The sequence below is a fragment of the Arachis duranensis genome, chromosome 8, assembly GCF_000817695.3.
Source record: "Arachis duranensis cultivar V14167 chromosome 8, aradu.V14167.gnm2.J7QH, whole genome shotgun sequence".
NCBI lineage: Eukaryota > Viridiplantae > Streptophyta > Magnoliopsida > Fabales > Fabaceae > Arachis > Arachis duranensis.
Genome location: NC_029779.3, coordinates 28293370 through 28306430, shown reverse-complemented (window position 1 = coordinate 28306430; position 13061 = coordinate 28293370). Strand labels below are relative to the sequence as shown.

General features: G+C 32.6%; 2 protein-coding genes across 2 annotated transcripts; both read right to left on the bottom strand.

Annotated features, from left to right (window-relative positions):
- Nucleotides 1–33: 33 nt before the first annotated feature.
- On the bottom strand, nt 34–1612 carry LOC107461761 (uncharacterized). Its single transcript, XM_016080324.3, has one exon. It carries the CDS (start codon nt 1402–1404, stop codon nt 427–429), a length of 978 nt encoding a protein of 325 aa, XP_015935810.1. The 5' UTR covers nt 1405–1612; the 3' UTR covers nt 34–426.
- Nucleotides 1613–8517: 6905 nt separating this feature from the next.
- Nucleotides 8518–11882, bottom strand: LOC107461814 (probable ribosome biogenesis protein RLP24). Its single transcript, XM_052252476.1, is given in 7 exon segments — nt 8518–8821; nt 9543–9855; nt 10495–11015; nt 11017–11073; nt 11264–11400; nt 11516–11629; nt 11718–11882. Coding segments are annotated over 5 exon segments (453 nt in total). The 5' UTR covers nt 11799–11882; the 3' UTR covers nt 8518–8821; nt 9543–9855; nt 10495–10951.
- Nucleotides 11883–13061: the final 1179 nt, after the last annotated feature.

The window sequence follows — 13061 nt, the reverse complement described above, 5'->3', positions numbered from 1 at the left end:
ACACAAATTACACAGATAAATTGTTCTGTCTTGATAAGCCTCATGACTCAACATTTCTACAATTCTAAAAATATTTTCTTTCTGTTTCCTATAATATAGGAAATGAATCAATATGTATCCTTACAAGAAGAAAAGAAAGAAGAGGACCTAAAGCAAGTACAAAGGCCTCTTTAGTAATTCTGTAAGAACAGAAAGAAATACAAAGATGTTATGAGATACTATGTAGAGAAGAAACATACAGAATAAACAAAATAAATTTTTCTTTTTTAGGAAAACAAAATTTTCCAACCAAAGCTAGAAACAGTGGGACAAAGGCACTTAATCAGTGAGTGTATCTTTGTCTCTATTATCTCAGTGTCTTTATATTTTCTGTCTTAAAACATTTAGGAAAAAGAAAATAAGGAGTGAGATGAACAAGTTCCATTTTTATGCAGTCTTACAAGCATAGATGAGGAATGAGAATTCAAGAGCATCTTTATCTTTGAGTGAAGGCTTCTCTTGCAGCCACAATCTGCTATCCAAACCAGTCCTTGTTCTGAACATGAACACTGCATACCCAGAAGAAGAAGAAGGATTGAAGAACCAGTTATGAACATCCCAAAGTAAATCAACCAGCAAACCATCAACAAAAATTGTTTGATTTCCCCTGAAATTCCACTGAAGCCTCTTGACACGGATCACTGTCTTCTTATCAATGCAAACCATCAGAGCCGGCGGCGACGACGACAGCGACGAAGACGAAGAAGACTTTAACAACCCTTCATTTCCATTTCCACCACTGCACCTTATCATGATATCATGCCACGTTCCATTTTCACAGAACTGAGCCTTTGTGGTGTAAAGTGTGTTACCTGAACAATGTTCTCTTCTAGATAACAATGAGAATTTACCCGAACTTGTTGCTGCCATGGCTTTTAGCTTCTTGGTAACTGATTCTTCTGCTATGTGACCAATGATCAGTGCTATTTCCAAACCAACAACAACCGCAACATAGTAACCATCAACCGGTTCAGGTCCAGTGTCGTATTTAGCATTGGAAAGATCCCAGAAGACTTCAATTCTTGACTCATGATTGGAAGATTCAACCATCAATTTGCTTCCTTTCTTCTTCCTGAAGAACCTTGAATTGGTGTTAAGCCTGAAAGGTGGTGATGGTGGATCTTGTGTTCCAAAGCTTATAGTGAGTCCTTGATTGGAGAAGCTCTTGCACCATGTGACTGTGATCATCAGAATCTGGTGCTTGTTGGAGAGTGTTGATCTGTAAACAGAGGAAACTGAGTTTCTTGTTGAAGGTGTGAGGCTTGGATTGATGCAAGCGTTGCTTGATGATGAGTAGCTAGAACATGAAGCTTGTTGTCTCACATTCACTGCGTTCTCACTAAAACATGAAATTATGTCCCTCATTTTCTTGTTCTTTTGGTAAGTTTTGTTTAAAGATCTGAACTTTTTGGTGAAATGGATAATGGGTAGTTTTTGTTTATGGGTTCTATGAAGGAATCATAATGAGGTGATTGATTCATTTGCATGTGTCTTTGGAATTGTGAAGGGGAAAACTCAGAGGAAAAGAAGAAGAATAGTGCTGTCACAAAGGACCATTACCATTTAATTTCAATTTAATAAATATATATTATATATGCTTCTTAGTTCTTACCATATAGTACACCCTTTACTTATATACCTCTATATTATTAAAAAAGAAGAGGAGGTTGAGGCAGATACCTAGGTGGCGTGTGCTTTTTAAAATCAGTTATGCCAGTTAATACAAGAATTTAAAAGTTGATAAAGCAAAAAAGTCTTACCTAAAAAGGATACATATATATTGATGGATCTTCCCTCCTCCCACCCTAAATTTCAGCACAGTTCTGTGACATGATCATATAATATATTTTGCTTTAACTTGTGCACTTTGTGTTCGGTGAGTATGGAGTACTACTAATCACAATTAGGCTTGGTTTCATAAAATTTTTTAAGAGAAATTTGTGTTTTTGAAATGTACAAATATTTTATTTTTCATTTGATAAATAAATAAATAAAACATGTATTCGTATTTATAACCGTAAAACAATAGATGTATTTTTCAAAATACTTAAAGTAGATTTTTTTTAAAATAATTTATACTTATCAAAACTAAAAAATTTAATATNAATATTATAACTTAAATATTTTACCAAACCAAGTTTTAATAACAAGAAAGTGCTGGGAATGATGGAATATTTATTTAATTTGTCATTAATGTTTGAGGTTAGATAGTACTATAATAATGATATTTCTCTTAGCTGAATTGGGAGATCAGATCCCCAAAGAGACCATTGAACACCGAACATGATAGAAGAAGATTATTTATGCTTTTTTTAGCTAGAATAAAATTTAATTATTATTCTTCTTTTCTTAATATATAACCAAGAAACAAGTGCAATGGGAATACTATGATTATGAATGTGTGTGATGGTGAAAGTTGGCCCACAAAATAAATTTGGACTGTAAACCTACCAACTCCTACTCCCAAAACATCTATGATTAAAAGCAGTAAATTTCTTGAAGAAGGAAAATCACAATATGAGCTAAGACATGGTAATATTAATAAGGGCTTCTTCTTCTGAATTTTCCTAACTTTACTTTAACTGTCAAAGATAGTAATAGTAGTATATGATATCATGTGCACTTGGAAAAAGAAAAAGCATTGAATCAATACAACCCCATGAAGAATTATTATTAAAACCTTGGGTCAACAGACAACTTCCCATTTCGATCGATCTTATTATATCCCTCACAACTTCCCTTCCCCCACCAAGTTAAAGTAGATAGAACATATATAATTAATTTCTGAATTCTCTATGTTGTGTAATAAGTCACATAAGTGAGATAGTGAATGATGAATGTTATATATATATATAGAGACATACACAACATGAAACAAGGCATAATAATAAGGGGCATCATGATTCATAATTCATTATTCTCTGTGTTAAGTATAGGGCATGTTTTTTGGGTTATGGACCCGAGCAAATCTAGTCATTACATAAACACACTTCTTAATTAATCCAACATTATATTCAAGGTTGCTTGCTTATGAGAAACGTAACCGTTCTTTGTATATAACTGGACCTACACAATCAAACTTGAAACTACAAGGCTATAATTTAGGTAATAAGTATTTGAGTAAGTGTATGTTTTTATAATTTTTTTTTCTATTCTAAGACAATTATCAAATTGTGCCTAAGCTAGTAATCTTATTAAAAATGAGAGGCTAAAAGTTGATAAATTGGACCTACAATGCAACCAAAAGTTTGATAATCAAAGTAAGTCATAGTGATTTATATGCTAACTCGAACTCAAAAGTTGATTATTGGTGAGCAATGTTAAATGAATTTTAGTTTATAAACCATAGAATCAATAATTTGTTCACAACTTTGCACATCAACCTAGCTAGCTAGCTGGAATCGCCAAAGTTAAGGTTTTATATCCCTATCCTACTTAGCTTTTTGTCAATTCATCCTATTCCTTATAAATGGTGGTAGTTAGCACATAATTAGTAGTACAGACCAAAAAGATCCATGGTAGGGATTCATGAATCAAATCTACCTGTATCTCATTATTAACAAACTATGATACATGTTTCTTATATACTTAACTTTTTTCTCTAACTAACCTTAATTTTCTACATATATTATATATATAATCTATTTTTCCTTTTTTCAATTTTTTCTCTCATTCTTAGCTAGCTAGAGCGAGTTGGATCCCATTGTTTCTTTTTTATCTCTTTTGACCTCTTAATTTAAGGTTAATTGAACAAAGATTCCAAAGGGAGTTAAATCTCAATTTGACTCCTGAAATTTAGTCCGATACTCAAAATGATCCCCACAATTTCGACGGCCCCAATTAAAACCCTCAAATTTGCAATCGTGGCTCTGACCTGTCCCTGCGATTATCTCCGTCACCGGAATGTTGATCTAATATAATTACATGACACGATGGACACTACTTAAACAACGGGCATTGTTTTCACGTCCAAACCATTTGGAAACCACGTCGTTTCAATTGTTTTTTGTTAAAACTCTCTTTCTTTCTACTACGACGATCATAAGATGCAAAACATCAAGAAAACCCTTGCACTACGTAGTTTTCAAAGGGTTTGGATGCGAAACCAATGCGCCGTTATTTAAGTAGCGTCCACCATGTCATGTAATTGCGCCAGATCAGCATTTCGGTGACAGAAATTATCACAGGGGTAGGACAGAGCCATGATTACAAATTTAAGGGTTCTAATTGAGGCCAGCAAAATTATGAGAGTCATTCTAAGTATCGGATCAAATTTTAGGGGTCAAATTGAAATTTAACTCTTTCAAAGGATGATATATACATACAAAACTAACATAAACGTGAGGGTATAGTACGACAATTTAAAAGAGATGAGGAATCTTGCCGAAAATGAAATTCTTGTGTCTTGACCTTATGTAACGCCAAGAAATTCTCTTCAAAAACGAAAACCCATGGCGGCAACTATTATTACTTGCAAGAATTTGCATAAATATGATTTATTTTTTTAGTGATTCTTATTAGGTACGCACCACCAAGTATAGTACATCAACGTGATATAAGAGATATGTACTTACATTTCAATTCTAATTAACGTGATAACACGACACATTATTAACTCATGTCAACTATATATTACTAAAGTTGAAGGTCTTATTAACATGCCCACAAACACTAAAATTAATTAGTACTAAAACCTTAGACTTGGCTTCGCCCTTTGAATTAGTACTAAAATTAGTGGGATATTTATATGTTTATTGCACACTTTTATTTATATATAATTGTAAAGCTTATTTAATATGCTTTAGAAAATAAAGGTGGCCAATTCTTGACCTAATACCATATTTTTTTTATTCCCAAACCTTAATAAAATAAACCAGGTCCACTGTAGATTTTGGAAAATTCAAACATCAAAGTGCTGTGTTACATTATACTTGATCCAACAGCAATATTAAATACTTACTCCATATGCATTCTAACAAGTTGCAAGCAGATGAGAGAATGATAAAGACAAACAAATCATGGTCAACTCTTCTTCATCTTCTCTTTATATATATTAGTGAATGAATACATACATACATACATACATGCTGCAAAACGAATGACAGGATGTCCATTATTTGTCCTCTTTTGACTGGAGTATAATTTTTATTAATTGACAAGAGTTTTTTTTTTTTTTTGGTCGCATTCTCTCTTAGAATAAGGGTTATATTATTAAAAGACTTAAATCATTGATTATTATCTTATGTACCCTGAAATTAATACAATAATTTTGAGGCATCATAGTAATTAAGAAGTAAGAGAACAATGAAAAATAGCGTCTTACAAATAATACTATCTTCATCGTAATTATTAACACTACATGAATGTTTAAACTATGGTCAAGTGGCCCTACTAAAACTATGTTTATTAATTCCAAACCACATGATGGGGTTTCCAATTTCCAACATTGCTTTAAATAAAACTAGTGCAATGTGGGGGGTGGAGGTGAAGGGAGTAATAATGGAGAATTTATATGTCTCTAGAAGGTTGAACCTAAGTTGGTAGTTATTGGATCTCTTAAAAGAACCACTGCCCTTTCCATGTGAACTAGGGTTTCATGTGCCAGTGCCCATAATTGCGCACATAGTATTATATGATTATGCACATAAGAAATTAAATCCTCCAAAATTTGTTTCATTAAAAAAAAAAAAATAGTACTATTATAGTTTTAATTCATGAACGGCTTTTAAATTTATGCTTGTCCTAATATATGTACAGCAAGCTATCTTATAAAAATCATTGGAGCAAGAACTTGTTCGTTTGGTGTACTACATAAAATTCATCCTGAATATAGGATGCAATTTTGGGTGTTGCTTGCTTAGACATACAATAGTATTGATTTATTATATATTGTCACGTGGGATTTGACAATTTAATTTATGTGAACTTTTTTGTATTGTATTCAGTGCAAATATCAAAGTGCTCATTGGCCGGGGTATTAACTATTAAGAGAGACATTTTATTTTATTTTTGATAAAAACTTTGGCTGTTTAATTAGCATTTTACCTATATACCATTTTAATGGAATAAGCAATTAATATATAAAAGTTAACAACAGAAGAAACGAACTTTTTCTACTTTTGGTAATAATGCAAAGTGTTTTCCTTCAAAAATAAACAAGGCTAGCTTGAGATATAAGCTTGTAGGAACATGACTTGGTTACTAACTATGACTTCTGATAGGGGAACAAGAAATCACACAAAATCTATAAAGGAAATCAAATCAATACCTTCCATTGCTGTGTAAACCAATAAAGAGAACAATTGAAATTATTCTTGTGCTACTTGTAATTTGTGATCATGATAAGAAAATCAATCTTAACTACTTTAACTGTTACTAAGATGTCCTCCTACAACTAACTATTTAACATATTATATTTCTTTTCTATTGGAATAATTGGTAGACCGAAAATTAACCTATTGTGGTTTAACTGTTCAAGCAGTTCTGATTTTTTATGCTTATTCTTGATAAGAAAGAAAATTTCAAATTTTTTGTAAATTGGAAAATTTAAAATAGTGTTGAGGTAGGAAACTTTATTTCTTAATAATAAGCTAATTCAACCCCAATACTAAAAATAGTTCAAACCCAAAAAGAAAGGGACCTAAATGCTTGACCAAAATTGTTATATATTTCGTCATTTTGTTACTTAAAAGTTTAAAACTTCCTAGTGAAGATCATCAACATAGTGGTAGGTCCCATTGGATTCATTAAATATGTTTTGTAGTGTAACTAGTGATCAAAAGTATAATGACATCTGATCTACTTAACCATGTGCAAATTTAGACTTCCAAGCAAATCCTCCATAGATGAGTAAAAAATGCAATGCACCACATGAGTAATTAATGCCTTTGTTTCAAAGACAATTAAAAAATGAATCTAGTCTTGATGGAATTTTGTTAGTTCTTGGAAGTTTGGTGAATCCATTTTCTTCTTAACTGAAAATAAGACTAATTTAATTAATTCATGAAAATAACTCTTTTTATTCCAATATAATGTATCTTTCAACCCCAAATTTTTCTATCATGATAAAATGTGATGTCCGCAAACAAAAACAATCCATTCTATGTGATTTAGACAAATCGGATGATGTATCAATAATCCGGTGGATTCGTTATGTTTATTCTTATTGACATATCACATAGCCTATCCAGTTATGTAAGGATAAGGACGGAATGCGAATTTGCAATATTGGATTACGTTTTAGTTTTTGAGTAGTCATTGACTTTATAAACATTTTAAAATTTGAGAAATAATTATTATAATAAGTAATTGCAATTTAATTATTAAGTTAATATTAATGATTATATATTGTAAAAAAACTATTGATTAATGAATTAAATTAATAACAATTATATATCATATTAAAGATTATACATTAACGCAGATTGGCCAAAGCCCAAATGAAACAAACATTTAACCGGAAAATTAAAATGATTACCGGAGCGTTTGGAATGGTGGCAAAGAGGAAGTGGCATGCATAGTAGCTAGAATCTCGATTTAACTCTTAAAATCTTCCGATATTACGATTTTAAATGAGTTTATCGATTTTACGAAATTTGTACTAAGTCCGACGATTTTACGATTTAAATCTTGTTAAGATTTTACGTTTTATGTTTTTTATTTACTTTTTTTATTTCACGTAAAATCTCGATTTTCTCTACCTCTCGCATAGGCAAGAAACAGTGGAGTGACAAAATTTTAAGTAAATTATGAATTGTGTTTGGATGCAATTTAGGAAAGAGCCACTCAAAACTATCAAAATTGTCATCCCAAATTGGTTAAAGAGGGATTATTAGGGAAGTTCTTTTGTGCCTATGATTTTTGTGTCTAAATTGCCTAAAAGTAGGGATAGAAGAAGATGGGATCCACTCTTTTATTTTTAAATTCTATGTCTAAAATTTAGATTTAGGCACCATAGAAAGCACCTTAATATTATATTTCCCTTTTGCTCTGCTTAAACTTGTAAAACATCCAAGTATAAGAAAATGATGTTCTATCCTATTCTACCCGTGCATTTATATATTAATACATTCTGGATTCTAGAGGAGAGGGGAGGGAAATGGAAGATTTATAGTGTCAAATTTTATACGCCCTCCCATCCATGTTTCCTTCCCTTGCCTTTTTCCTCCAAAATCCCAACTAAGGTGACTTTAAGATTCAATCTATGCTAGCAAGAGCTTTAAAGGACAGTTCAATAAAGAAATGGATAGCTACATTAGGCAACTTAGCAAGACATTGTAAGAATCAAGACAACAGAAAGAAGCCATGAATAAGCTAATCAACAATTTCCCCACAAAACATGATCTACACAGATCACAGGTCACGGATGAGTGTGAGTGAGAATGACCTCTCATGTTTACTTTGCATGTATAACACACTTCTATTTGTCCCATTGTTATTGTTTGTTGGTCATATGCGATCTAATCTTTACATCAAAACTTAATCTCAAATAATTCGCATGATATTATTTCAATGACAGTATACAAAGTATAACAAACACAAAACAACATTTGACTTATCAAAAGTTACAAATTTACATACATGTCAGAGGCAGGCAGAGGCTACTAACTACTCGAAGAAGCAAACCTGCTCAGCACTTATAGTCAAGAAATCTGAAATTTCCAAATTCTCAATGAAAGAGCCTCAAAAGTAACCCAGCTTTCAAGGAATTCAACAAGATGAACCCTCATCAGTTTATGCATCATCCTTTATTAGATTGGACTGACATAGTTAGCAAACCTCCCTGTCATAAACAAATGCAAACAAGTATGTCAGATGCCCCAAAAACAAATAAAACAAATCCCATATTTCTCAAGACACAAGCTTATGCCTACACACTAGTATGATCCCTGGCCCTCAAGCTATGGTCTCCGATCAACAAGTTAGTTCCCACCAAAACTGAATTATTTATTGTTCATTGAAAATATAGGAACATCTGAATGCATAAACCTCAGAAATCAAGGGCCAATGCCAGAATCTCAGCTCCAAATTGTTTCGGCAACGTTCAGCGCTGAAAGCACCACAGAAATAGGCGAATCAGAGACTCTAATTTGTTGCCTTCTCCCACAGAAAAGGGTTTCCCTTGTCTCTTTTTTCTCTATTACTTCCTACATTCTCTACTGATAAGTCATTCAGACTTTTTTGGTCCATTCATAAATTAATGTAGCTGGATAATACGCAGGTAAGTGAATCTCAAAGGAAAACCACTGGATCAAAATCCAAGCTGCCAATTGCATTGTTTACATTTTCAAAACTCTACCATAACCTTTGCATCAAAATCGTTTAATAGAATGCTTGTTGAGGTTATTCAAGCTTATCGGAAGCAACAATACGAATTATCAAATGAGAAAACAAAGGCAGCATCGTCAATCACAAACATGACTATTGCAAATGGAATGTGCAAATGTGCAATGCCAAAAGTGAAAACTTGAAGCAAAAATGAAAAGAGAGAGGGAGAGAGATACCTTGTGAGGAGGTGGTAGCTTCGGTGGGAAGCTTGGAAACAAGGTAAGATGAAGCAATGGCTGTGTGCAATGGCTTCAAGGAGCTCAATTCTCTTCGGAGGAGCGAGAACCTCGCCGGAGCGATACGGTTGTTATTATGCCGAATACCGAGATTGGAATCGCGCAAAGGGAAGGACGAGGATGATGACCTCCCTGCCGTCGATTTCGCAGTGGCTCTACAGATGGTTCGCACGATTGTGCTGCTGGATCTTCTTGCTGCCATTGAAGCCATTTTTTTCGAGGCTTTCTCCTCGAATGGAAACCCTAAAACCCTCTGCAAAACCCTCACAAACAATCGATCAAAATGGGCCCAGCCCAGTTTTGAAACATGGAGAGCATTCTATTCGGCCCATAACAAAACAGATTTGGCCCAATAAAATCGAGCTCAATAGTCAAACTCGTAATACTTTCCCTGACCAAAAGAAAAAACCTCGTAATACTTTCCTGACTAAAAACAAAAAACTCGTAGTACTTTTGATGAAACAGAAAATATAAAAAGGGAAATGCTATGGTGCTTAAAATGTGGTGTTTATTTAGTAAAACTTACTACAAAAAAAAATAATTAGGCAAAATTTAGACACCAAGTCATAAGCTATATAAAAAATGACTCATTGCTTCTAGTCAGCACATGACAGTAATTTCAGCCATTGAAAATCAGTTCAATTGAGTTGTGAAATTTGTACACTATAAATTCCATCACATAATGGTAATATATATTTATTATCTCACTGCTTCTCGACCTGTAGCAAATATCGAAAAATATTTATTATCTAACGATAACAAGAATAAATCATAAACTCAATTCCATCACACTTTGATTCATATATATGTTAGAAGGGGGAAGCCTATACATCTCAAAATTTAAAGACATCTTACAGTGTACTTTTATGTCTTATCGGAGTAGAAAATTTACCTGAATTTGCAGGAATGGTTTATCAGATTTTGAAGTACATGCTTCATGAATACTAATTTGAAAGGAAGGGAATAACCGTTACTTCATTTTGTTTAATCTCACTTCAGTGAGAGCTCATTTGCCCATAGAGCAGCAAGGGCTGCTCCTGCTAAGCAATTTGGAACCATAAGATGATCACAGTTCTTAAATCTTAACTTGGATTGAATATGCTATGCCCAACCAGACACACAATTCTGATATGCTTTATAATAGTTAACTATCTCTCACAATGTATCACATTCAATGTTTACATTACAAAAGGCTCACCCCAAAACTCTCTTTCAAAACCATATCATTCACAACATGACATGAATCATCTCTCAAGTAAACTAACACTATAAATTTGGACCTCAGAAGGCCACTAATCCAGCCGCAAATATCGAACCGGAACAAAATAAGGCCAGCATTGCCAAACGAATCACTCTTCCATAGGTTGATTCTGCTGTGATTGCTGTTGGGAAACCATGACTTTGATCTTTGGTACCCTGCTCCAACTCCTTCGTCGCCTCCCTCTGCACCTTCACCTTGTTTCCCTTCATCCTGCAAAAGTCGCCGCAAAACATCCAAACAACCACATTAAAGACATTTACGAAGCTCTTCCATACGGTTTCATTTGTTTCAGTTTTTTCTTTATTGACTAGAGTAAAAAAAATTAAAGACATTTTCCATAGAAACCAAGGTTCCACAAATCCACACTATATACATAATAATAGAAGATTCAAGCAAGGACCTATTCTTATGGTGTCTCTCCTCTCTGGTGACTCTGATCTTATCAATCTTAGGAATGGCCTTAAGCACATTCTCAGCAAGGTTCCTGTCATATCTCTCAGGTTTGTTCCGCTTCCTCTCGAATTCAAACGTTGAATCCTGAAACAATAGCACAATAACTCTGAAACCCTAAGCATACCACGATAAATAAATTACAAGATATATAAAAAAATAGATCAAAGATAAAATTTGATAATAAATAGTAATAATTGACCTGTGTCATATCCTTTCCATGCACTCTTCGATATGCCTTGGTCCATTTGACCTTACGAGGGTTCCTCTTCATTTTAAAGTTCTTATGGCATTTAGACCCGCAAAATCGAAAAATCTGCGCAACAAAACGAGGAGTTAACTTATGGTTTCTCTAGTGAATTGATTGTATAAGAAATTCATAGAATTGAAACTTTGACTTGCACCTTGGCATCATTACGAACGAACTGGATTCCATGACCAGGATATACCGTTGAGGAACAAAACCAACACTTCTCCAATCTCATTGTGGCTGCACTGCTACAGAGAACAGCAACTGGAAAAGGGTTTAGGTTTTAGGGTTTCCCAGCTTCAGAATTGGCAGTTGCTCTTTCTCCTTTTGTTTTTGTAAATGGGCAATGGATTGGAATTCGGAACCAACAAAAAATTCATGAGACATCTGGGCCATAAAAAACGGGTTGGGCCTATTTTTCATATTCCTGAGAAGCAATGTGAATCTCGCCAAAAAGGAAATGTGTTTCACGGAAAAATAAAAAATAAATAATGTGAAATAAAAATTAAAATAAAACTAATCCGCCATTCAAATAATTAATTAATTTTAATGATTCATTATCTTTATTTTTTCATTAAAAATTCATTTCATTTTATGTATTAAATTATACTAAATTAGACATTGTCATTTAAATCAAATAAAATAAGATAAGAGGACATATTAGTCCAAAATAAAAGAGCAATGTTGTTGATATTTACTCTAACTCTTTACATACTTATAAGATAAATTACATGGACTTCTATTATGTACAACGTTATTATATACAATATTATATATATACCAAAAATCAATCTCCAATTCATATATATGTTATTTAACTTATTTTTACTACGTATTTTATTTTTTAATATATATTTTATATAAGTAATTAATTTTTTGTGTGTAAATAAAATGATTAATATCATATCAATTATTCTTTATTTATTACATATTAAAAAGTATTACATATATCGATTGTTTAAATTCCAGAAAGAGAATAAGAGCCCGTTTGAGAAGTTTCAAAAGTAATTTTTTGGAGTTTTTGACTTATGAAGATAGTAATATTAATGTCTGGTGTAATTTTTAAAACCAAATTGCAGCTTTCTAAGAAGCTATTTAAGAGTTTATAAAGAAGTTAAAAAAATAACTTCTCTTATAATACTACTATTTTTTATCACATTTCTATAAAATAAACACTTAGAACTAAAAATTCAAACACAAAATAACTTATTTATAAGTTACTTTTAATATAAGAGTAAACACCCAATTCGGTCCATATCCATTTTCACGAAGGACAAAGCGATCCCTGTCCAAAAAAAATGGACACTTCGACCCTCAACCTTTTTATACAATCCTTCTGTTAAAAAAATTATTTAAATAATAATAAAAATTAGTTTTGTGGAGTTTTATTTATATTTTGTGGGGATTTTAAACCTTCACAGAATTATTTTCAATAATATAACCAATTACTCGTACTACTACCACTACCTTCTTCATTTTCATTATTATTACTCATACT